This window comes from Salmo salar, chromosome 11 (assembly GCF_965601325.2).
Source record: "Salmo salar chromosome 11, fSalSal1, whole genome shotgun sequence".
Classification (NCBI taxonomy): domain Eukaryota; kingdom Metazoa; phylum Chordata; class Actinopteri; order Salmoniformes; family Salmonidae; genus Salmo; species Salmo salar.
In genome coordinates this window covers 7,226,127-7,251,028 of record NC_138301.1, presented here as the reverse complement: position 1 = coordinate 7,251,028, position 24,902 = coordinate 7,226,127, and the positions used below count along the sequence as shown (strand labels likewise).

General features: G+C 43.1%; 1 protein-coding gene across 1 annotated transcript in view; it reads left to right on the top strand.

Annotated features, from left to right (window-relative positions):
• The window catches only part of LOC145858979 (protein arginine N-methyltransferase 3), a 51,951-nt gene that overhangs the window by 13,111 nt on the left and 13,938 nt on the right, over positions 1-24,902 (top strand). Inside the window, exon 7 of the mRNA XM_082957687.1 lies at positions 15,630-15,726. Within this exon, the coding sequence (XP_082813813.1) occupies positions 15,630-15,726 (97 nt within the window). The remainder of the gene's footprint in view (positions 1-15,629; positions 15,727-24,902) is intronic.

The window sequence follows — 24,902 nt, the reverse complement described above, 5'->3', positions numbered from 1 at the left end:
TGGCTGTTGGCTAGGGCTTCCGCTAGCGGAACGTCTGTCCTCAACAGGTTAAATTCACACAGGACACCGGATAAGACAGGTGAAATAATCCAGATATAACAGACTGACCCTAGCCCCCCGACACATAAACTATTGCAGCATAAATACTGGAGGCTGAGACAGGAGGGGTCAGGAGACACTGTGGCCCTGTCTGACGATACCCCTGGACAGGGCCAACCAGGCAGGATATAACCCCACCCACTTTGCCAAAGCACAGCACCTACACCACTAGAGGGATATCTTCAAACCACCGACTTACTACCCCGAGTATAGCCCACGAAGATCTCCCCCACGGCATGAACCCAAGGGGGGGCGCCAAACCGGACAGGAAAATCACGGAAGTGACTCAACCCACTCAAGTGACGCACCCCACCTAGGGACGGCATGGAAGAGCACCAGTAAGCCAGTGACTCTGCCCCTGTAATAGAGTTAGAGGCAGAGAATCCCAGTGGAGAGAGGGGAACCAGCCAGGCAGAGACAGCAACAACATCTAGGAGCAATCTTTGGGTTGTCCGAGAATTTATAGCACGATGATCCATGGTTGGGGTCTAAGCAGATTATTTGTTGCGATTGCAAACATAATAAACAGGTGGTCCGATAGTCCAGGATTATGAGGAATAACATTAAGATCAACAATATTTATTCCACGGGGGAAAAAACTAGGTCCAGAGTATGACTGTGGCAGTGAGTAGGTCCGGAGACATGTTGGACGAAACCCACTGAGTCGATGATGGCTCCGATAGCCTTTTGGAGTGGGTCTGTGGACTTTTCCATGTGAATATTAAAGTAACCAAAAATGTGAATATTGTCTCTGCCATGACTACAAGGTCTGATGGGAACTCAGTGAGGAACGCTGTATATGGTCCAGGAGGCCTGTAAACAGTAGCTATAAAAAGTGATTGAGTAGTCTGCATAGAGTTCATGACTAGAAGCTCAAAAGACGAAAACGCAGTCTTTTTTTTGTAAATTGAAATTTGCTATCGTAAATTTTAGTAACACCTCTGCCTTTGTGGGATATGGTCACTAGTGTAACCAGGAGGAGAGGGCTCATTTAACACAGTAAATTCATCAGGCTTAAGCTATGTTTCAGTCAGGCCAATCACATCATGATCAGTGATTAGTTCATTTACTATAACTGCCTTGGAAGTGAAGGATCTAACATTAAGTAACCCTATTTTATTTTGGGATATCACAATCTCTTTCAATAATGACAGGAATGGAGGAGTTCTTAGGTTTAGTTTTACCCAAAGTAGATCGAGGCACAGACAGTCTCAATGGGGATAGCCGAGCTGACTGCAATGACTGTGCTAGTGGCAGACTCCACTAAGCTGGCAGACTGGCTATCTCATTGTGGAGCTAGAGGAGTTAGAGCCCTGTCTGTGTTTATAGATAGGATGAGGGCACCCCTCCAGCTAGGATGGAGTCCATCACTCCTCAGCAGGCCAGGCTTGGTCCTGTTTGTGGGTGAGTCCCAGAAAAAGGGGCAATTATCTCCAAACTATATAAATGATTACCGTCCCCTAGCACTCACATCTGTAGCCATGAAGTGCTTTGAAAGGCTGGTCATGGCTCACATCTTAAGCATCCTCCTGGATACCCTAGACCCACTCCAATTCGCATACCTCCAAAACAGATCCACAGATGACACAATCTCAATTGCACTCCACACTGTCCTTTCCGACCTGGACAAAAGGAACACCTATGTGAGAATGCTGTTCATTTACTACAGCTCAGTGTTCAACACCATAGTGCCCACGAAGCTCATCACTAAGTTAAGGACCCTGGGACTAAGCACCTCCAACTGCAACAGTATCCTGAACTTCCTGTTTGGCCACGCAGTCCTTTGGCCACGACTGCGTGGCAAGCACGACTCCAACAACATCATGAAGTTTGCTGACGACACAACAGTGGTAGGCCTGATCACCGACAACGATGAGACAGCCTATAGGGAGGAGGTCAGAGAACTGTAGGTGTGGTGCCAGGACAAAAACCTCTCCCTCAATGTGAGCAAGACAAAGGAGCTGATCATGGACTACTGGAAAAGGCGGGCCAAACATGCCCCCATTAACATCGATGGGGCTGTAGTGGAGCATGTCGAGAGTTTCAAGTTCCTTGGTGTCCACATCATCAACGAACTATCATGGTCCAAACACACCAAGACAGTCGTGTAGAGGGCACGTCAAAACCTTTTTCCCCTCAGTAGACTGAAAAGATTTGGCATGGGTCCCCAGATCCTCAAAGTTCTACAGCTTCACCATCGAGAGCATCCTGATCGGTTGCATCACCGCCTGGTATGGCAACTCCTCGGCATCTGACCCATAAGGCGCTACAGAGGGTAGTGCGTATGTCCCAGTACATCATTGGGGCCAAGCTTCCTGCCTTCAAGGACCTATATAATAGGCGGTGTCAGAGGAAAGCCCATACAGTTGTCAGAGACTCCAGTCACCCAAGTCATAAACTGTTTTCTCCGCTACCGCACGGCAAGCGGTACTAGAGTGCCAAGTCTAGGACCAAAAGGCTCCTTAACAGCTTCTGCCCCCAAGCCATAAGACTGCTGAACAATTAATCAAATGGCCACTGGACTATTTACATTGACACCCCCCCCCCCCCCCCCCCCCCCCATTTGTTTTGTACACTGCTGCTACTCGCTGTTTATTATCTAAGCATAGTCACTTCACACCTACCTACATGTACAAATTACCTCATCTAACATGTACCCTCACACACTGACTCGGTTCCGGTACCACCTCTATATAGCCTCGTTATTGTGTTACTTTTTATTTTTAGATTATTTTTTACTTTAGTTTATTTGGTAAATATTTTCTTAACTCTTCTTGAACTGCACTGTTGTAAGTAAGCATTTCACGGTATGGTCTACACTTGTTGTATTTTGCGCATGTGACAAGGTTTGCTTTGATTAGTAAATACAGCTCCTGCAGCGCATTTAAATGCTCGCTATTTCCCCTGAACGTGGAAGTTTCCATGGGAAGAGACATAGGAACTAAATCCGTGTCGCAGAGATGGTGATTTCAGGCAAAGAAGTAAAAAAAAAATTAAAAAACGAAACATTAAGTGATTTCATTTTCCGGACCTATACAGGCTGTCGGTAAATACACCCGATACTAAATTCAACGAAATAGGTTGTAGCCTGTTAAACTTAACTTTCTGCAACAAAAAATTCACTGTCAAACAAATTGGTGCACGGGATACATTATCATCAACCCCAGACTGTCTTGTCTGATTACACACACCTGGTTCCCATTTCCCCTATTAGTATGTTGTGTGTGTGCCCTCTGTTCCCTCTGTCTTTGTCGGTTATTGTTCTCATGTCCGCTGGTCGTGTGAGTACCTATGCGTTGGTGCAGCTGTTATGCTGAGTGCTTTATATATTGTGTATTACGGGTATCGTCCTGTGTCATTCAACAAAGTTTACCCTCGCTCTTTTGTTTGGGTACAGCCCGGTGATATTGTATACATGTTTGTTTTGGGTTTATTAAAAACCCCTATCCTGCACCTGTGTCCAAAGCTTTTATACCATCGTGACAGAATAACCAACCCGCAAAGTGGAGACAGGAGAAAAGGCCGAGCTGGCGACCATTGTAGGGACAGTACAGCACCACAAGGACTGTCTCTTTAGACTCGGTATCGCCATGGACAGTGTGCTGTCAACCATCCTGCACTTGGAGGGGAGTGTGCAGTCCCTCTAGTCTCCAGTATTGATCCCGGTACCAGCTCCCACACCACGACCTACCTCCGTTCCATCGGAGCCGGTCCGTGGAATACCCCTGTCCCTCACGGAGCGCTTCAGCGGCGCACCAGCAAGATGCAAGGGGGTCGCTACGCTGGGGCTGTTTCCGGGAGAGACAGGGTTTCCACCCTCATGGTCGAGTCCTACGAGCGCTTCACCCTCTTCCGCTCGGTGTTTGATCATCCTGTGGAGGGCCGAGAGGAGGGTGAGCGTCTACTCCGACTACGCCAGGGATCTAGGACTGCCTCGGAGTTCTCCCTGGAGTTCCGGACCATCGCGGCCTCCACCGGATGGAACGAGTTGGCTCTGGTCACTGTTTTCCGCAGCAGGCTGCGGGAGGAGGTACAGCTGGATTTGGCCTGCCGTGATGACAACCTGTCATTTGACCAGCTCATCAGCATGGCGATCCGGTTGGACAACCTCCTGCGGTCCAGAAGAAGACCTGCGCAGAATTCGGAGCCCATGGCTACCCCTGCTCCGTGGCCAGAGCCGATGGAGGTGGGCTCAGCACGTTTGCCAGAGGCAGAGCATAGGAGGAGGAGGAATCTGGGCCTCTGCTTCTATTGTGGAGAAAGGGGTCATTTCTCCCCGACCTGCTCTCCAGCATTCCATGTCCTTTTTTGGGCTATCTCATCTCCACGGAGGGAGTGGAGATGGAGGAGCAAAGCGTCAGCGCAGTCAGGTTATGGCCCATCCCCAACTTCGTGAAAGCAGTCCAGCGATTCCTGGGGTTCGCCAACTATTTCCGGAGGTTCATCCGGGGCTTCAGCACGGTGGTCGCGCCTCTTACCTCCCTGCTGCGAGGAAGTCCCCAGCTACTTCGAGTGGATGGCAGAAGTGGAGAGGGCGTTCAAGACACTGAAGGCACGTTTCACCACTGCTCCCGTGTTGGCACATCCTGACCCCTCACTCCCCTTCATCGTCGAGGTGGATGCCTCCGAAGTAGGAGTCTGGGCAGTGCTGTCCCAGTATACCGGAACCCCTCCAAAACTGCGGCCCTGCGCTTTCTACTCAAAGCAGCTAAGCCCCGCCCAGAGGAACTACGACGTAGGGGACCAGGAACTCTTGGTGGTCAAGAAGGTGAGGAGGCACTGGCTGGAGGGGTCACGGTTAGTCTCACCTCTGGGTATCGGCCTCAAGAAAATGGGCAGGTGGAGAGGGTCAACCAGTAGGTGGGAAGATTCTTGCGTGTGTTACTGTCAGGATCGGCCGGGGGAGTGGGCGGATTTTCTACCTTGGGCAGAGTATGCGCAGAATTCCTTCCGCCACTCTTTCACTAACCTCACTCCTTTCCAATGTGTGTTGGGGTATCAGCCGGCCCTGGCACCTTGGCATCCGAGCCAGACCAAGGCTCCTGCGGTGGACGAGTGGTTTCGGCGCACTGAGGAGATCTGGATCACTGCGCAGACTCGGTTTCCAGCACGCTGTGCGTCGGCACAAGGAACAGGCAGACTGCCACCGCAGTGAGGCGCCTGTTTTCTCCCCAGGCGACTGGGTCTGGCTCTCCACCCAGAACCTGCCCCTCCACCTGCCCTGCCGGAAGCTGAGCCTGTGGTTTGTGGGGCCGATTAAAGTCCTGAGGAGGGTTAATGAGGTAACGTACCGTTTACAACTCCCTGTTGATTACCGCATTAGCCCAACCTTTCATAATACAAAAAAAATATGGGTCAAAGTTATTGGCACCTCTGTTATCCACTTGCAAGGATAATGACACCGCCTTTTTCTCAAATGTTTTAAGAGATTGGAGAACACGTTGGGAGGGATCTTAGAATATTCCTCCATACAGAATATTTCCAGATCTCTTGATATCCTTCATCTGCTCTTATGGACTGCCCTCTTCAATTCAAACCACAGGTTTTCAATTGGGTTTAAGTCTGGAGACTTAATTTTGTGGTCAATTAACCATTTCTTTGTGGATTTTGATTACTGCTTGGGGTCAGTGTTTCTGCTGCATTCATTAACTGGTGCTGCCATGCCCCAAAAATATGGAACATGACATTGTTTTGTTTTTTTGAGGCGCACTTTGAAGATGCTACAACAGCCCATATTTACTTTTTCCTCTGCAAACAACAAAACGAGTAATGAATAGAAAAATCAGACATCCCATAGTATAATACTTTATGTATTTACCTAGTCGGCTTGTTGTGTGTTCTATGCGAGATAAATATTAATGCATTAAATAAACATTGACAAGCAGTCAATGCACACCAATTCTTACAATCGTGGGCAAAACAGCAGTTTTAATGTCCGTTGTTATAAAGAGGGGGATCCCAGCTTTCCATTCCTGCTTGATTTATTTCTCAACTCTTAAATAAGTGTGAACTACATTATTTTAATCCCAGAGTTTTTAGCAGCGGCATGGTTAAGCATGTTACCGCTCCGCAATTTGCTATGAATGCATAGGGCTAAATGCAATACGGGGTAAAATGCCATTTTACCTCACTTTTTTGTAATTAGAATGAGACATTACATTTTTAGTTGAGTAAGGGTAGTGGCAACCAGGGAAAGTGTTGGGGGGGGGGGGGGAAATGGTGACATAAAGTGGTTTCTGTGAGAAGTACAGGGAGGGGGCGTGTTACCCTGGGTGGCTGGTTACCCTAACAGGTCGGGCTACATTCTATTCTCTGTGTTTATGCAAGATTTTTGGGACATACAATTCATCAGTAGGATACTAACTAGTTAAAAGATTGGCAAGAACATGCTTCAGACTATTTATAGCTACTATCTTTTATTTTTATTTTACCTTTATTTAACTATGCAAGTCGGTTAAGAACAAATTCTTATTTTCAATGACAGCCTAGGAACAGTGGGTTAACTGCCTTGTTCAGGGGCAGAACGACAGATTTTTACCTTGACAGCTCGGGGATTTGATCTTGCAACCTTTCGGTTACAAGTCCAACGCTCTAACCACTTGGCGACCTGCTGCCCCATAGCCAAACTCCTGCAAACATTAAAGCAACAACTTTCCATTGCTTTTCTCCATAAACAAAACTAAAAGAGGGGCACCTTCAGGCCATGAGGGGAGACACCATGGTCACATCCCTTCCTCTGGTTGGGAGTGGGAGGACGGGATGTGCTCTGCAGGAGAAGGACTACTGCAGCAGCCTCTCTGCCACCAGTTTGCTTGGCTCAGAGCAGATTCCTCTCAATCATTCTATGCTGCATCAGTTGTGCTACAGGTGATAATTATTCTTGCTAATATCATACCTGATAATATGGGCTATATTCATGGTCCAATATGTTAAAATAATGTTAACAAATTATTTTACCAATATGTTATTGGCCTCATTTCTGGATGTAGAAATTATCATTTTGGAGTAGAATGTCCTTTTTAATAAGTCACCAGAACTGAGCTTCCCTGTCCATCGTCATAAAAATTATCCGGGGTGCACCACGGACCCACAAAACAGGACTACCATAATGCTTTCTTTCACAGCAAATTTGGTTCTGATGTTGTACTCACACGGTTACTGTGATTTATTAGGAAACACATTTGAGTCTTTGCTTCAGCAAACACATTTGAAATATATTTTCAGTTGGAAAGTATATTGGAAGTATATTCCCTCCCTAGTAGTATGTCGACTAGCACATTTCTCTCTCCAGTAGCGTGTGGACTAGCACACTCCCTTCCCCAGTGTAGTATGGACTCTCTCAGTAGAGGTCTCTGTGACCTCTAGCCACCTTTTTATTTGTTTCAGGTGGTTGAGTTCAATAAAGCAGATGTCAGTCGGCCTGGCCCTAACTCACATAATTTAGTACACCACGACTGACTCCAGTCTCCCCTGCCTCTCGGCTCTTCCACAGCTGCTCCCTAAACTACTGCTAGTGCAACCTCTTTCTTAACAGCATTTCCCTTACTCAGACAAAGCATTAGTAAAAGTTGCTTAATTAGCAGGAGGGATGGGGGCAACTTCTTATTGTGTAAGGAGCTCAAGTTCAAATCGTCTGTTAGTCAAAACCCATAGAACGCTGTGAAGCACAGAGCCAGAGTCTGACTTCATTTATAGCATGTTACTCTATAGCCACTGCATTCCAATTTAGGCATTTATCAGTGCCCAAATCTGCCGTTTTCAACCTGTATACAGGTACGAGTGTAAGGGGCTACTACTCTCTCACCTGCTGTGTGTTTTATAACACCTACACCCGTTTTATACCAGCTCTCCACTAGCACCACCAATGAATGGACAGTGCTTCCAAGCCAAACTCATTTACCACCCTTAGACCAACAAGCACTCAACTCAATCTGCATAGCTTTGAGTTAGGGGCCATTATTGTCTGTTATTATTACCATTATGCACGGGAGTGTCGTATAAGCAAAACAATGGGATTGCAGGAGAGGGGACCTTTTCATTTTACAGCCCACTGATTCGCTGTCGGGGTGTGTGTGTTGGCATGCAGGCAGTGTCACACTAGGCCTCCCAGCGCGGCAGGACAAAGAAGTGAGAACATGACATACTCCAGATGCACACCTATACTGACACATGCGCGCGCTCATACACACACCTCAAAACCCCTTCCTCTTCTCCCCAGTCCCACTCTTTTCCTCAGAACCGCTCATCTGGTGTGTGTGTGTGTGTGTAATCACAGTGCCTGTGTGTAGTATCTGTCACTACTCCACCGTGAAAGTTAATGTACAGGGATGCAAACTTGGGGGGGGGGGGGGTCACTACTGGTTGTAGGTGAACGAGTGATGCGCGTTTGGAGCAATACTGGCTGTATCCAAGGCTGAGCCAATCGTTCACATAACAGAATGCAGCACGCGACTGAAGAGAGAAAAGACAACCAATTTGCTAGTTACATCATCAGCGCTCGCACGATAACAAATAAGTAGGTGAGAAGCCTCACCATGGAGACGGGGGTGAGAAGATGAAGTGTACTTCATGAGCTATAACCAAAAAACAACAGGAATTTGGAAAGTTTGAGGTGAGGGAAAAGTGTGGTGGAACAAGTATTATTAGCATTAAGTATCTTGCTAGCTGGATTCTCCGTTAGCTAGCCAGAGAAATGTTGAGCAACATTAGAAAACTTAATTGATCAAATAATTGAGTTTATAGTGTGAAAATTAGCTGGCCAATAGTCAGACAGCTAACATTAGCTAGCTAACGTTACAACATCAGATGTGCTAATGTTAGTAACCTAACCAATTCGCTATAGTATTAACTGCTTTACGACTCCTTGCCTTTCCTCAAGTTACAATGTGTTAGTTGCTTATTGGACCCTGGCAATCTGTGTGTTAACTAGCTAGCAAACTATCTGAACTGATATTTTCCCTCTAAAGTATGTGGTTAATTTTCAGAATGAGAGAATTAGGTGAAAATGAGGCGTTGCTTGTTAAACAAGTGGATTCAGGGATCAAGTGTAGCTGGAGCTGGGCCTGGCTTAAGCTGGATGCCACCATAGAGGTGAAAGGAACACCACACACTTTCCCTCTCTCACTTTTTCAGTCAGTGGATAAAAAGGGGTATGCCAGGTGTACTGTCTGCCTGAAAGAGATAAATTACGCCAACAAAGTGTATCATGCTCTGCTGGCACATTGTAGAACAGATGTCCACAGGCAGAAAGTGTACAATGTAATAATGTGTAGCCCAAAGAGATTGCTTTTGTTGTGTTGAACTTGACAGTAACACGTGTGAGTGAGGGGGGGTTATTACATTTTTTTTACTCGGTGAACGTTATTTTTGCACACATGTAGCCTTGTGCACTTGATCGATAACTACTGTAGTGGCCACTATAATAGAGCAAAAATAGAATGCCTGTTTCATTCTATTTCTACATTAAGATGTTTTTTTCCCCAAGTGCAATATTTAGATGTGTGTGGTCGTAAGCGTTCTATTATAAAGGCTGTCGTGGCTAACTGCAATATTAGTGTATTGTTTTGTTCTTAAGACTTGAGTGTCATTTGCAGTAAAGTCTAAACAACAAATAACATTGGGTTGCTTTCTTTACATTTTTAAGCTTTGAGTTAGGTTCACACTTTATTTTACACACTGAGACTGATCATGTAGATCACATTCTTTGTTGTTTAATTAGTTAAAACCTGCATTTCCCCCTAGCAGGGATTTTTTTGCATGTTTTAGTGCAAAGAAAAGTGTCACCTTTTTGGGTCCTCACCACCTTTTTGTCTGTGTCACCTTTTTGGGCCCTCCCTGAATATAAGGATATGTAATTGGCCAGGCCAATGTACACGGTCCCCAACCTAGCTGTTCAGGGGGGGTCAAAAAAGGGGAGGTCACAATTCTGTTTGTACACTTGTTTACATGGATATGCTGTTAATAAAAAACCTACATGAAACAAACCATTACACTTCGTTATTATCATAGCTTATTATTATTATTCAGGTTATTACTAATACATATTCATCAACAAATTAAGAAATGCCAGTCTGGAGAGGATCTGTTGCGTTTTTGTATTGACAACATTAATGGACACAATATTAGGCTCCCGAGTGGTGCAGCGGTCTAAGGCACTGCATCTCAGTGCCAGAGGCATCACTATAGACTCTGGTTCGATTCCAGGCTGTATCACAACCGGCCGTGATTGGGAGTCCCGTAGGGAGGCGCACAATTGGCCCAGCGTCGTTAGGGTTTGGCCGGGATAGGCCGTCATTGTAAGTAAGAATTTGTTCTTAACTGACTTGCCTAGTTAAATAAAGGTTAAATAAATACAGGGGGATACCTAGTCAGTTGAATGCCTTCAACTGAAATGTGTCCTCTGCATTTAACCCAACCCCTCTGAATCTGAGAGGTGCGGGGGGCTGCCTTAATCGACAATCATGTTTTCGGCACCCGGCGAACCTTTCTGTTACTGGCTCAATGCTTTAACCACTAGGCTACCTGCCTCCCCAAAAATGGAGTGAAAATAAAGATATATGCTTACCTTGTCTGTTGGCTTTTCTGCACATATTTTTTTAAATGCAGATCCCATTTTTATGCACAAAACCATTCAAATTAAGTCCAGTGGGTTTTCTCCCACTTTTCCCGAAATATTTGTATAACGTCACAAACCATGCTGCTGAGGTCATTCGATAGCATTGGCATTGACACATTTTCTTCAAAGAGAGGACGTCTTAATGAAATAATGTAGCCTAAGCTACTGAAAAGAGGCAGTTTACACAAGATTAAATCATGACGGGAGCATATGATTCTGAATAAAGAGATGGAGTCCAGATGGGCTACTTTAGGAACATTTTTGTATGGACATGTAGGCATATAGAGAGAATCAGCAAACTCACACACGCACACTGCTGTAAAAGCACCCTTTAATCAAAGCCACCAGCATACAGTATGTCAGACAGACAAGCAAATATTTATTCTTTAAAAGTTTTTAAAAACCAAGGCCTACCTTTCAGCTTTACTGAAAGTAATAAGATAATGAATTGACAATGAAAGTATGGAGTATTATATTTTGAATGGATATAAAAAAAAAAAAAAAACATTTAAATGACTGATTTACTGTGTGAGGTGAATAAAAAATGACTGAGAACTTTCCTACATTTGACATTTGCGAGAAGCAGGCCAGGTGCTTCCATGTGTGCTCAGGAAAAATTAACAGGACAGAGAAGGCAAATCAAATCAAATTGTATTGGTCACCTACACATATACAGTGCATTCGGAAAGAATTCAGACCCCTTCCCCTTTTCCACATTTTGTTATGTTACAGCCTTATTCTGAAATGGATTAAATATTTTTTTTCCCCTCATCAATCTACACACAATACCCCATAATGACAAAGTGAAAACAGGCTTTTAGAAATGTTTGCTAATTTATAAAATCTGAAATACCGAATTTACATACGTTTTCATACCCTTTGCTATGAGACTCGAAATTGAGCTCAGGTGCATCCTGTTTCCATTGATCATCCTCGGTGTTTGTACAACTTGTCCACCTGTGGTAAATTCCATTGATTTGACATGATATGGAAAGGCACACACCTGTCTTGTTAAGTTCCCACAGTTGACAGTGCATGTCAGAACAAAAACCAAGCCATGAGTTTGAAGGAATTGTCTGTAAAGCTCCGAGACAGGATTGTGTCGAGGCACAGATCTGGGGAAGGGTACCAAACAAATTTCTGCAGCATTGAAGGTCCCCAAGAACACAGTGCCCTCCATCATTCTTAAATGGAAGAAGTTTGGAACCACCAAGACTCTTCCTAGAGCTGGCCACCCAGCCAAACTGACTAATCAGGGGAGAAGTGCCTTGGTCAGGGAGGTGACCAAGAACCTGATGGTCAATCTGACAGAACTCTAGAGTTCCTCTGTGGAGATGGGAGAACCTTCCAGAAGGACAACTGTCTCTGCAGCACTCCACCAATCAGGCCTTTATGTTAGAGTGGCCAGACGCAAGCCTGCTTGGAGTTTGCCAAAGGGCACCTAAAAGACTTTCAGACCATGAGAAACAAGATTCTTTGGTCAGATGAAACCAAGATTGAACTCTTTGGCCTGAATGCCAAGCATCACATCTGAAAACCTGGCACCATATCTATGCATCATGCATCTATGCATCCCCACAGCATCATGCTGTGGGATGTTTTTCAGCAGCAGGGACTGGGAGACTAGTCAGGATCGAGGGAAAGATGAACAGAGCAGAACAGAGAGACCCTTGATGAAAACCTGTTCCAGAGCGCTCAGGACCTCAGACTGGGGCGAAGGTTCACCTTCCAACAGGACAGCAACCCTAAGCACACAGCCAAGACAACGGAGGAGTGGCTTCGGGACAGGTTTCAATGTCCTTGAGTGGCCCAGCTAGAGCCTGGACTAGAATCTGATCTAACATTTCTTGAGACCTGAAAATAGCTGTGCAGCAACGCTCCCCATCTATCCTGACAGAGCTTGAGAGGATCTGTAGAGAAGTATGGGAGGAACTCACCAAATACAGGTGCGCCAAGCTTGTAGCATCATACCCAAGAAGAATTGAGGCTGTAATCGCTGCCAAAGGTGCTTCAACAAAATACTGAGTAAAGGGTCTGAATACTTATGTAAATTTGATGTTTAAAAATGTCTAAAAAAAACTGCCTTTGCTTTGCCGCTATGGAGTATTGTTTGTCAGCGTTGATTAGTCTATAAAATAAGAAAATATTCTGTATCAAATTATACCATGCCAGGTTGGAGAGGATTGGCGCTTGTCCATTTGACACATTAGCGCATTATATGCTTCAGAGCCAGAAAAACCTTGTCGGCTGCTGTTGAATAATTCATGAATAGTCAGGCATATCCAGCCTTTTTATTTATTTACTAGCAAGCAATCAAAACGAGCCACACATCAAATCCACACATCAAACAATATTTTTACTGAACTGCCATAGCCTATAGCACTCTACACCCCCGCGCATCTAGCAATTAGCTGCTCGAGAAAGTTGTAAAGAGATGTAGAAAGTTTAATAGAGTTAGCAAAGCAATTGCTTATAATCATTAGTAAACATTCCTGCTATTAGGTCAAGTTTAACTACATGAAAATAAAGAAAAAAATATATATATACAAAAATGAATATAGGCCTATTTAAACTGTTTTGATGGTTATTTTATTTTCATGACGGTCTCCGTCCATAACCGTCAGTTACATGGTTATTCAATTACCGTCACAGCCCTATGACCGCTATGCTATTTTGGGTCCAATTCAGCTTTTTTTGGGGGGGGGGGACAAAACTTACAAATATATAAATAATGAAAAATTTAAAAGTTACATTTTTCTACACTGAATTCTCATAAATTGCCATCCAAAAGAGCAACTATGCAATAACTATGCTTCCAATGTTGATTTCATACATTGTGACAATAATGACACCATGATTATGGTTCAGATAAGCAATAGATTCCCCTTTTCCATCCTATTTATTGAATATCGGTTATTGGCCGATCCGATATAGCTTTAAATGTCCAATATATCGTTCGGGCTCTAATTAAAATGGTTGCTGTACACCAGACAGGAATCTCGCTCTCACTCGCTCATATGTTTAAATTAGAAAACAGGATGAGTTAAGGATGAGTCATTGCCTTTGAAAAATGGGAGATACCTGATGGATTAAAAGGCATTTTAATATACAGATAATCTGACTGAATTGTCTGATTAGTCGAGTGTTACATTGAGAGCTATACTGTTGTTTAATTCTTCAACCAGCTGCACTGAAAGCCATGCTCACAGATAGGAATACTTTAGGGACAGCACCCTGATGGAGATTTGAAGACCGAACCATATTGGTTTTTAAAGGAATGTTCCACTCAAAATACTATCGAACTGTGCCATTGGCTGGTGTAGTTGTAGTGCTGCCGCCCCCAGACCACATTTGTCCCTGGATTCCATCCCCCATTCCTCAACTCACATTCTCTGCTTTATCCCTCTCATCGATCTCCCCATCTACATTACTATCCTAAATTTGTCAATAAAACGTTAAAATACCTTAACTATACACTCAGTGGCCTGTCTGTAGGACCGAACCATTTTTGTGAACAGGGTGGTGTACCTAATAAACTAACCATTGAGTGTACATAACATAGATTTTTGTTGGGCTGTAGGACATTGGGGAATCCACTACGCTTTATTTATGAGAACGTGTTCACCTAGTATTTGAGGTAAAAAAATCCAGGTCGCACAGCAAAACATTTAGGTGCCTATGTGAGTTAAATAAACTCACTGTAGAGCCCTGTACCCCCGGGGGAGTTGTGGCATAATCCTGCAGATGGATTTAACCCACAAGGGGTGCAGGATTAACACCACAAGCAACCAGAAGAATGTGTCTCGCTCTCTCTCTCTCTCGCTTTTGGTCATTATATCTCTTTCTACCTCTCAAGGACCCTTTACACCCCACTCCCCTCCCCCAGTGTCCTGACATTGTCCTCTAAATTACCCCAATAATGAGATTACAGTGTTTCCCACTCCTGAAGGGAGGGAGAAAAGGAAGGGAGGTAGAGAGGGGGGATAGAGAGAACGTTAGAGTGATTCTGGGAGAATGTGATAGCGAGCGAGAGAGGGAGCGGGAGATAAGGATCAGCGCTGCAGAAATGCACTCGTGGGCCATGAGTAATTATTCTGTCCCCAGTAACATTAGCTGTCATGATAATGGAATATGCAGAGATTGATACCCTGGGTTGCCGGTCAGAAAAGGAAGGATCATTTAAACAGGGTGCACTCTCGTAGTCACCACATCAGTACGGACTCGCATGTATTGTGTATACACACACCTCATCTGTACACACACGTGCTCTGGACGCATGCACACACGCACACACACACACACACACACACACAGAGGTCAGGTTGGGTGTTTGTTAACACACAAACCTCTGTATGAAAAGGCCATAGGGGAGGAACAAATATGTCCTACTTACCCAAAATGTCTTGGCTTTTGACCAATGTTAGAGTAGTAGGTTGGGTATATGTCTGAACAAATTCACTGTTTGTTGTGCCTTAACTACAGGGACTTTTTTTAATACTTGTGAGAGATAATAGACCACTTAACAAGAATAGCTCATCCTTTAAAGTCTTAACCTTAGAATATTACACAAAAGCCGTGTGTTGTAAGGAGACCATAGTACAGCTATTGATTTGTTACCATGATTACAACTATTCTATTCTAGAGTTGAATGCAAGTGTAAAAGTACCACTGATGTTGAGTAGAACTCTGCCTGATCCATGGTTTTGGCCTATTTGCTGAAAGCATCACTCAACACTTTATTTAACATTTAATTTGTTATTTTTGGATTACATTTTCTTATCTTAATGTACTTTTTCATTTATCTCTCTGGCTGTAATTTTGGACTATCGCATAGTGTCTTGTTTCATTATTGCAATAAAAATGTTTTGAACAGGAAAGATAACATGTTTTCTTTTAATGTCTCATTTCCTCTCAGGTCGAACCAGCTGCAGGACAGGGTCACTCTGATAAAGGGCAGGATAGAGGAGGTCAAACTGCCCGTTGAGAAGGTGGACATCATCTCAGAATGGATGGTCAGCTCACTGTTCGCACTCATTATTTTAGTTGTTTATTTTAGGTTCAGTTATCACTTTTTTAAAACCACAGGTTGTGGTTTTAAAAAATGTGATGGACGTTCCAAAGATACTGTATCTTTTTCTAAATATTTCCTGAATCGGCTTGAATTTAAATGGACATTTCCCAAACCCTGAAAAATTGGAACAATATCTCAACATACATTATAGAAACCTCCCCATCAGCAGTAGCAGCTGTGACTATTTTAAACATGGCATGTATAGAATTAGCCCCGGCCATGTCCCCTCCTGAATACTTAACCAGGGAAGCAGAGTTACTTGGAGTCGCTCTGAGCACTGATGCCCATTCATCAGCCAGATCCTCGCCGGCGATACGGACGTAGGGGTTGAAAGTTGAACACCGCTGAAGTCATCCTTAATTCATGAGCAGGCCATATCTGTCCTCACTCACGTCCCACCCCAGCCTTCCCCGAACCCCCGGGGTCACAGGGGGGGTCACAGAACAGAGCACTGCGGTTCGCACGGGCACGGACGCTCACGCCGTTACCAGGGGAAATAGAAATTCACAGCGTGACGCGAATCTCTAATGACACTGGCTCGCAGAACGCTAATAAGTCTGAGAATCCTCCTGTCACTCCTCATCACCGCAGTGACTGTGGACATTTCTCAGAGTGCAGGGCCCCAAAACACTACCCTAGGATCTGCCTGTGTAAAGTGGAGAAATGACAGCCCTCGCCGATTCATAAATTAATTGAGTCTGCGACCTTGTTGGCGGTAAGTAGAAGTAAGTCTGAGTCCCGACAGCAAGAGACTGATGTAGCCCCATGTCTTACAGCGGTTTAGTAGCAACAAGGTCTCTCTTCAAGTTGTCATCAATGGATTTGAATCAGAATACCAGTCCTTTTATAGATGTGATCTGATGCAATATTTACCAACAGAGTGATATAAATCACTTATTTTAATACCTCAGGAAGTTGTTCTTGCCATCATGACTTTGATTTGTCTGTAGGCTATCAATATTACTAACTTATCAATTTGCCATATTAGCCAACCACCAGTGTGTAGCACTGTACATCTGAACAAATGCCTGGGTGTGGGGCTTGACTTTGTGTAGTGGCTTTACTCATACACTAGAGTGATTTTGGCAGAACCTAGGACTATGCTGATCCCCATGCCAAGGTGTCAGGCTGTGAACGTTGTAATATATCACTAAACTGGCCCCCTATGCCCCCCAGCACTGTCCAGCACACAGAGGATACACACACACACACACACACACACACACCCAAAGAGCACAGGGGTAGACAGAGGAGAGCAGTGCCAGCCAGGTACCCTGAGCCTCCTAATGCTTCCAACAAGGGACAGGGAATATGGGTCATACCTCTGCCAACCAGCCAAAGGGATGGTAGGGATACACAGGAGGGACATCACTCAAATTAGACACTTATGGAGAACATGACTGCTTCTTTTTACTCTTGAAGTAATAGGAGAATATTAAAGGCACATAACGGAGTTTTAATTCAGTTTGACTTGGAGTACTTTTTAGAAATATTTGACTCGCCATGGAGAAATGTTTTATCTCTGAGATAATCACAACATTTGGACAACAATGGCAAAGAAAGCCTCCTTTATGTTAACCTGTTGGGGCTAGGGGGCAGTATTTACACGGCCGGATAAAAAACGTACCCGATTTAATCTGGTTACTACTCCCGCCCAGAAATGAGGATATGCATAATATTAGTAGATTTGGATAGAAAACACTCTAAAGTTTCTAAAACTGTTTGAATGGTGTCTGTGAGTATAACAGAACTCATATGGCAGGCCAAAACCTGAGAAGATTCCATACAGGAAGTGCCCTGTCTGACAATTTATTGTCCTTCTGTAGCCTCTCTATCGAAAATACAGCATCTGTGCTGTAACGTGACTTTTTCTAAGGCTTCCATTGGCTCTCAGAAGGCGCCAGAAAGTGTAATGAGATGTCTGCAGTCTCTGGGCAAAGAACAGCAGCAGAGTTTGTTACTGGCCTGCCTGGGGACAGTGACACTGGAGATGCGCATTCATGTGAATTCTCCATTTTGTTCTTTCAGTCTTTGAATGAATACAATGTCGCCCGGTTGGAATATTATTGCTATTTTACGAGAAAAATTGCATAAAAATTGATTTTTAAACAACGTTGACATGCTTCGAAGTACTGTAATGGAATATTTAGAATTTTTTTGTCACGAAATGCGCTCGCGCGTCACCCTTCGGATTGTGACCTGAACGCACAAACAAAACGGAGCTATTTCAATATAACTATGGATTATTTCGAACCAAAACAACATTGGGTGTTGAAGTAGAAGTCCTGGGAGTGCATTCTGACGAAGAACAGCAAAGGTAATCCAATTTTTTTTATAGTAAATCTGAGTTTGGTGAGTGCCAAACTTGGTGGGTGTCAAAATAGCTAGCCGTGATGGCTGGGCTATCTACTCAGAATATTGCAAAATGTGCATTCGCCGAAAAGCTATTTTAAAATTTGACACCGCGATTGCATAAAGGAGTTCTGTATCTATAATTCTTAAAATAATGTATGTATTTTGGGAACGTTAATCGTGAGTAATTAAATAAATTCACCGGAAGTTTGCGGTGGGAATGCTAATTCTGAACATCACATGCTAATGTAAAAAGCTGTTTTTTGATATAAATATGAACTTGATTGAACAAAACATGCATGTATTGTACAACATAATGTCCTAGGAGTGTCATCTGATGAAGATCATCAAAGGTTAGTGCTGCATTTAGCTGTGTTTTTGGTTTTTGTGACATATATGCTTGCTTGAAAAATGGCTGTGTGGTTATTTCTGGCTATGTACTCTCCTAACATAATCTAATGTTTTGCTTTCGCTGTAAAGCCTTTTTGAAATCGGACAATGTAGTTAGATTAACGAGAGTCTTATCTTTCAAATGGTGTAAAATAGTCATATGTTTGAGAACTTTGAATTATGACATTTTGCGGTTTTAAATTTGGCGCTCTGATGTGTCACTGGCTGTTGAATAGTGCGGGACGATTTCGTCCCACCTACCCTAGAGAGGTTTTAAGAGAACAATTTATCATATGCTACTACTCGTAGTGTTTGATTGAAAATATTGGCCCTAGATGAAGCCTACTCAGTAATACACACACTACGAGTTAACTGGGTGATGTAAAGTGATCCATCCAGTTAGGTCTCTCTACCCCGAGGGAGAAGCGACAAGTTCCCTCAGAAAATGTCTGAACTTCTGTCAGTCTCCCACTTTCAGACTAGACAATAGGGGGGTCACTCGGGCTGGTGATTAATGGGGGTGGGGTGGAGGTGGAGGGGGGGGGGGTTGTCATTTTGTGAAACAAGTCACCTGTCTACCGAGCCAGGGTTTTGTTTGAGAGATGGCCTTTAGCTGTGCCACTCTTGTTTCATAACTCAAAGCATTGATCTGTTCCTCTCTCTGTTCTACTCTTTTTTTCTGTCTCACAAAGCTTGTGTCCCAAATGGCACACTATTTTATATATATATAGTGCACTAATTTTGACCAGTGGCCACATGGCTTTGATCAGAAGTAGTGCACTATGTAGGGAATAAGGTTCAATTTGGGATGAAGCCAGAGTTAAGAGACTTCTGACTGGGGGGAGGAGGGTCTGAATTACTGAGAAGCTAAATAAAGATTGTCACCTGGAGATCAATGAGGTATGATGGGTCTAGGTGACTGTTTTCATGAGTGAAGTTGGCTTTTAGAATCAGTTTTGTAGCCTTGAACCCTCAGGCTTTAGGTGTAGTGAAATGGTACTGGAGAGAAACTTTCGGGGCTGAAGTATTAATATGGAAATCCACATCGAGGTCTCTTCAATGTGAGAGCAAAGCCTAATTCCATTGGTTGGCCTAGGTCACTGGGAAGTGATTAGCAAATAGCGGTGAATAGAAAATGAAGCAGGGTGAGCTTGATTTGGAAAGAAGGCTTTCCGAAAATAACATTTTCTCCGGAAGGCGGTAGGTACAGTTGAAGTCGGAAGTTTACATACACTTAGGTTGGAGTCATTAAAACTCGTTTTTCAACAACTCCACAAATTTCTTGTTAACAAACTATAGCTTTGGCAACTCGGGATAGGACATCTACTTTGTGCATGACACAAACAATTGTTTACAGACAGATTATTTCACTTATAGTTCACTGTATCACAATTTCAGTGGGACAGAAGTTTACATACACTAAGATGACTGTGCCTTTGAACAGCTTGGAAAATTCCAGAAAATGATGTCATGGCTTTAGAAGCTTCTGATAGGCTAATTTACATAATTTGAGTCAATTGGAGGTGTACTTGTGGATGTATTTCAAGGTCTACCTTCAAACTCAGTGCCTCTTTGCTTGACATCATGGGAAAATGAAAAGAAATCAGCCAAGACCTCAGAAAATAAATTGTAGACCTCCACAAGTCTGGTTCATCCTTGGGAGCAATTTACAAACGCCTGAAGGTACCACATTCACCTGTACAAACGATAGTATGCAAGTATAAACACCATGGGACCATGCAGCCATACCGCTCAGGAAGGAGACGTGTTCTGTCTCCAAGAGATGAATGTACTTTGGTGTGAAAAGTGCAAATCAATCCCAGAACAACAGCAAAGGACCTTGTGAAGATGCTGGAGGAAACAGGTACAAAAGTATCTATATCCACAGTAAAATGAGTCCTAGATCGACATAACCTGAAAGGCCGCTCAGCAAGGAAGAAGCCACTGCTCCAAAACCACCAATGAAAGCGAGACTTCGGTTTGCAACTGCACTTGGACAAAGATCGTACTTTTTGGAGACGTCCTCTGGTCTGATGAAACAAAAATAGAACTGTTTGGCCATAATGACCATCGTTATGTTTGGAGGAGAAAGGGGGTGGGCTTGCAAGCCGAAGAACACCATCCCATCCGTGAATCACAGGTGTGGCAGCATCATGTTGTGGGGGTGCTTTGCTGCAGGAAGGACTGGTGCACTTCACAAAATAGATGGCATCATGACGCAGTTACTCCAGCTCTGTTAGGAGGAATGGGCCAAAATTCACCCAACTTATTGTGGGAAGCTTGTGGAAGGCTCCCCAAAACGTTTGACCCAAGTTAAACAATTTAAAGGCAATGCTACCAAATACTAATTGAGTGTATGTAAACTTCTGACCCACTGGGAATGTGATGAAAGAAATAAAAGCTGAAATAAATCACTCTCTCCTATTATTCTGACATTTCACATTCTTAAAATAAAGTGGTGATCCTAACTGTTTTTACTAGGATTAAATGTCAGGAATTGTGAAAAACTGAGTATAAATGTATTTGGCTAAGGTGTATGTAAACTTCTGACTTAAACTGTAATTGAATTGAGGAAAAGTCACTTTTTATAACTTATGAAGCAAAAAGAAGACGTGAAGGACTTTGGCTTAACGGTTGTAGTCTGTAGATTTGACAGTATTTAATTTTTTTTATCATATTTTACAAGGATTTGTCTTGACGTGTGCAAAGTTTGCCTAGACGTCCACTTTGGAATGCACCAGAGTTTATTTGGGGAGAGTTCAACAATTGTGTGCGAGCGAACACACAAACACACTGACTGTGTGCGTTTAGATCTGTGGAGACAAATTAATGGCAGCCTCTCCTCTCTAGCCTTGTTATCAGTAATAGGAGTCTCACCTGCCCAAGTAGAGGACAGCAGTAATCAGTCATCCTGTCGCCCAGTCGGACTGACCGTCAGTCACTCACACATGCATAGGCACATACACACATGGTGACACATTCACACACACACAGTTGAAAACACAAACATATGCACATTCACACACACAAACTGAACATTATTTTGTATTTCTTTAATCTATTTCACGTTCATTTAACCAGGTAGGCCAGTTGAGAACAAGTTCTCATTTACAACTGCGACCTAGCCAAGATAAAGCAAAGTAATGCGACAAAAACAACAACACAGAGTTGCACATAAACAAACGTACATTCAATAACACAATAGAAAATTCTATGTACAGTGTGTACAAATGTAGAAGATTAGGGAGGTAAGGCAATAAATAGGCCATAGAGGCATAATAATTACAATTTAGCATTAACACTGGAGTGGTAGATGTGCAGATGATGATGTCCAAGTAGAGATACTGGGGTGCAAAAGAGCAAGAAGATAAATAGCAATATGGGGATGAGGTAGTTGGGTGTGGTAGTTGAATTGACCTTAACCAACTTTAGGTTATCAAATCAAGCTTTATTTATACAGCACATTTCAGCCATGGAATGCAACGCAATGTGCTTCACAGGAAAGGCAAATAAAACACTATGAAAATAAAAGCTGAAATATTTACAACACAGCAAACAAGACAAAAAACAAAAGAGTGACAAAAACTGAACAACTAAAAAGCACCCTAAGGAAAAGCAAAGCTAAAAATAAGTTAAGATATTTTAAATATGTCCATAAAATACTTTCTCTACCTCCAAGGCAATGCGTTATAAAAAATAGCTCGACACTTACTGTTGGTGTGATACCATAGCAGGACTAGAAAAGTACTTTTCTCCTCTCTTACTCTCTTAACTCTGGTCCCAAAGGAGGGGAAAGGACCACCATCTCCAACAGGATTGCCACAGGCCCTGGATCTTTGCCTTTAATGGCCAAAACTGGTAACTGATAAATTAGTGAAAAAGTACCTTTTAGAGAATAGTCTCTGTGCCCATGCACTAAACAGGATCAGAATAATAATTAGTCTTTAGGAAATATATATACAACGAGCAAAGTGATCATGCTGTTTTTATGTGGCTGCTATGAAAGTGAACTGTTTGTGTGTGTTCAGGGGTGTGTTCATTCTGCCGATTCTGTTGAAAAATGTTTCTTAAATGGACGCAAACAGAACAAAACGGGGATAACATAACTGAATTTGTCTAATAGAAACTCTCATTTGCAACTGTTGGACTAAAGAATACACCCTAGATCAGCTAAATGCAGGCAAGAGTGTGCAAGGCAGTATTGAATGTGTCACTGTCTGTCACGTTGATTATTCAATTCTCTCGACCTGTGCAACTACGTTGTAAACTTTCATTCATAGGCTAGATTGTAGGAACCTCATGATGAGTAAAGGGAAAATTAGAGTATTATGTCGTAGCCTAAACCTATCGATGTTGCATTGAGCTGGGTGAATGGAATATGAATGATAGTCATCCTATATGCTGGAATAGAAATAAGGCCATGCTCATAAAACAAATAATCACCCCCTCCTCATCTTAAACGGCACCAACCGCCACTGGTCTGAATACACTCATGACTCAATTCTATGCACACAAATTATGATCTGCGTATCTGAATTGCTTTATGAAAGCCTAACACTGTAATATCGTATTTTATAATTTAGCTATACATGTTGGCAATAGTAACTACAGTTGAAGTCAGAAGTTTACATGCACCTTAGCCAAATACATTTAAACTCAGTTTCTCACAATTCCTGACATTTAATCAGAGTAAAAATTCCCTGTCTTAGCTCAGTTAGGATCACCACTTTATTTTAAGAATGTGAAATGTCTGAATAATAGTAGAGAGAGTGATTTATTTAAGCTTTTAGCTTGTATTGCTTTCATCACATTACCAGTGGGTCAAACATTTCTGGTAGCCTTCCACAAGCTTCCCACAATAAGTTGGGTGAATTTTGGCCCATTCCTCCTGACAGAGCTGGTGTAACTGAGTCAGGTTTGTAGGCCTCCTTGCTCGCACAGGCTTTTTCAGTTCTGCCCACAAATTTGCTACAGGATTGCGGTCAGAGCATTGTGATGGACACTCCAATACCTTGACTTTGTTGTCCTTAAGCCAATTTGCCACAACTTTGGAAGTATGCTTGGGGTCATTGTCCATTTGGAAGACTCGTTTGCGACCAAGCTTTAACTTCCTGACTGATGTCTTGAGTTGTTGCTTCAATATATCCACATAATTTTCCCTCCTCATGATGCCATCTATTTTGTGAAGTGCACCAGTCCCTCCTGCAGCAAAGTACCTCCACCACATGATGCTGCCACCCCCGTGCTTCACGGTTGGGATGGTGTTCTTCGACTTGCAAGCCTTCCCCTTTTTCCTCCAAACATAACAATGGTCATTATGGCCATAATGTTCTATTTTTGTTTCATCAGACCAGAGGACATTTCTCCAAAAAGTACGATCTTTGTCCCCATGTGCAGTTGCAAACTGTAGTCTGGCTTTTTTATGGCGATTTTGGAGCAGTAGCTTCTTCCTTGCTGAGCGGACTTTCAGGTTATGTCGATATAGGACTCATTTTACTGTGGATATAGATACTTTTGTACCTGTTTCCTCCAGCATCTTCACAAGGTCCTTTGCTGTTGTTCTGGGATTGATTTGCAGTTTTTGCACCAAAGTACGTTCATCTCTAGGAGACAGAATGCGTCTCCTTCCTGAGCGGTATGGCGGCTGCGTGGTCCCATGGTGTTTATACTTGTGTACTATTGTTTGTACAGATGAACGTGGTACCTTCAGGCGTTTGTAAATTGCTCCCAAGGATGAACCAGACTTGTGGAGGTCTCCAATTTTCTTTTCATTTTTTTTTTTCATCCACAGATACACCTCCAATTGACTCAAATTATGTCAATTAGCCTATCAGAAGCTTCTAAAGCCATGACATTTTCTGGAATTTTCCAAGCTGTTTAAAGGCACAGTCAACTTAGTGTATGTAAACTTCTGACCCACTGGAATTGTGATACAGGGAATTATAAGTGAAATAGTCTGTAAACAATTGTTGGAAAAATGACTTGTGTCATGCACAAAGTAGGTGTTCTAACCGACTTGCCAAAACTATAGTTGGTTAACAAGAAATTTGGGGAGTGGTTGAAAAACCTAAGTGTATGTAAACTTCCGACTTCAACTGTACAAGCTTTCAAATTATGCCCACCTGACTGTAATTCTGTAAAGGCGGTGATGCAAGGCTGAGTTCTAAACAACTACAGTTGTGCTTTCTGTAGTTCCTCAACTGCACAACTAGGAGAGCTAAAAAAACAGCACCTCATAGTTGAAGACTCATCTTTGAGTCATAAAAGTGAATTGAAATTACTTAGGAACTGTGCACACTTTGGAGAGGTGTTTGGCTACTTGGAAACACCAGTTAGACCTCTCACTCAAACCCTTGTCATTTTCTTTGTCTCAAA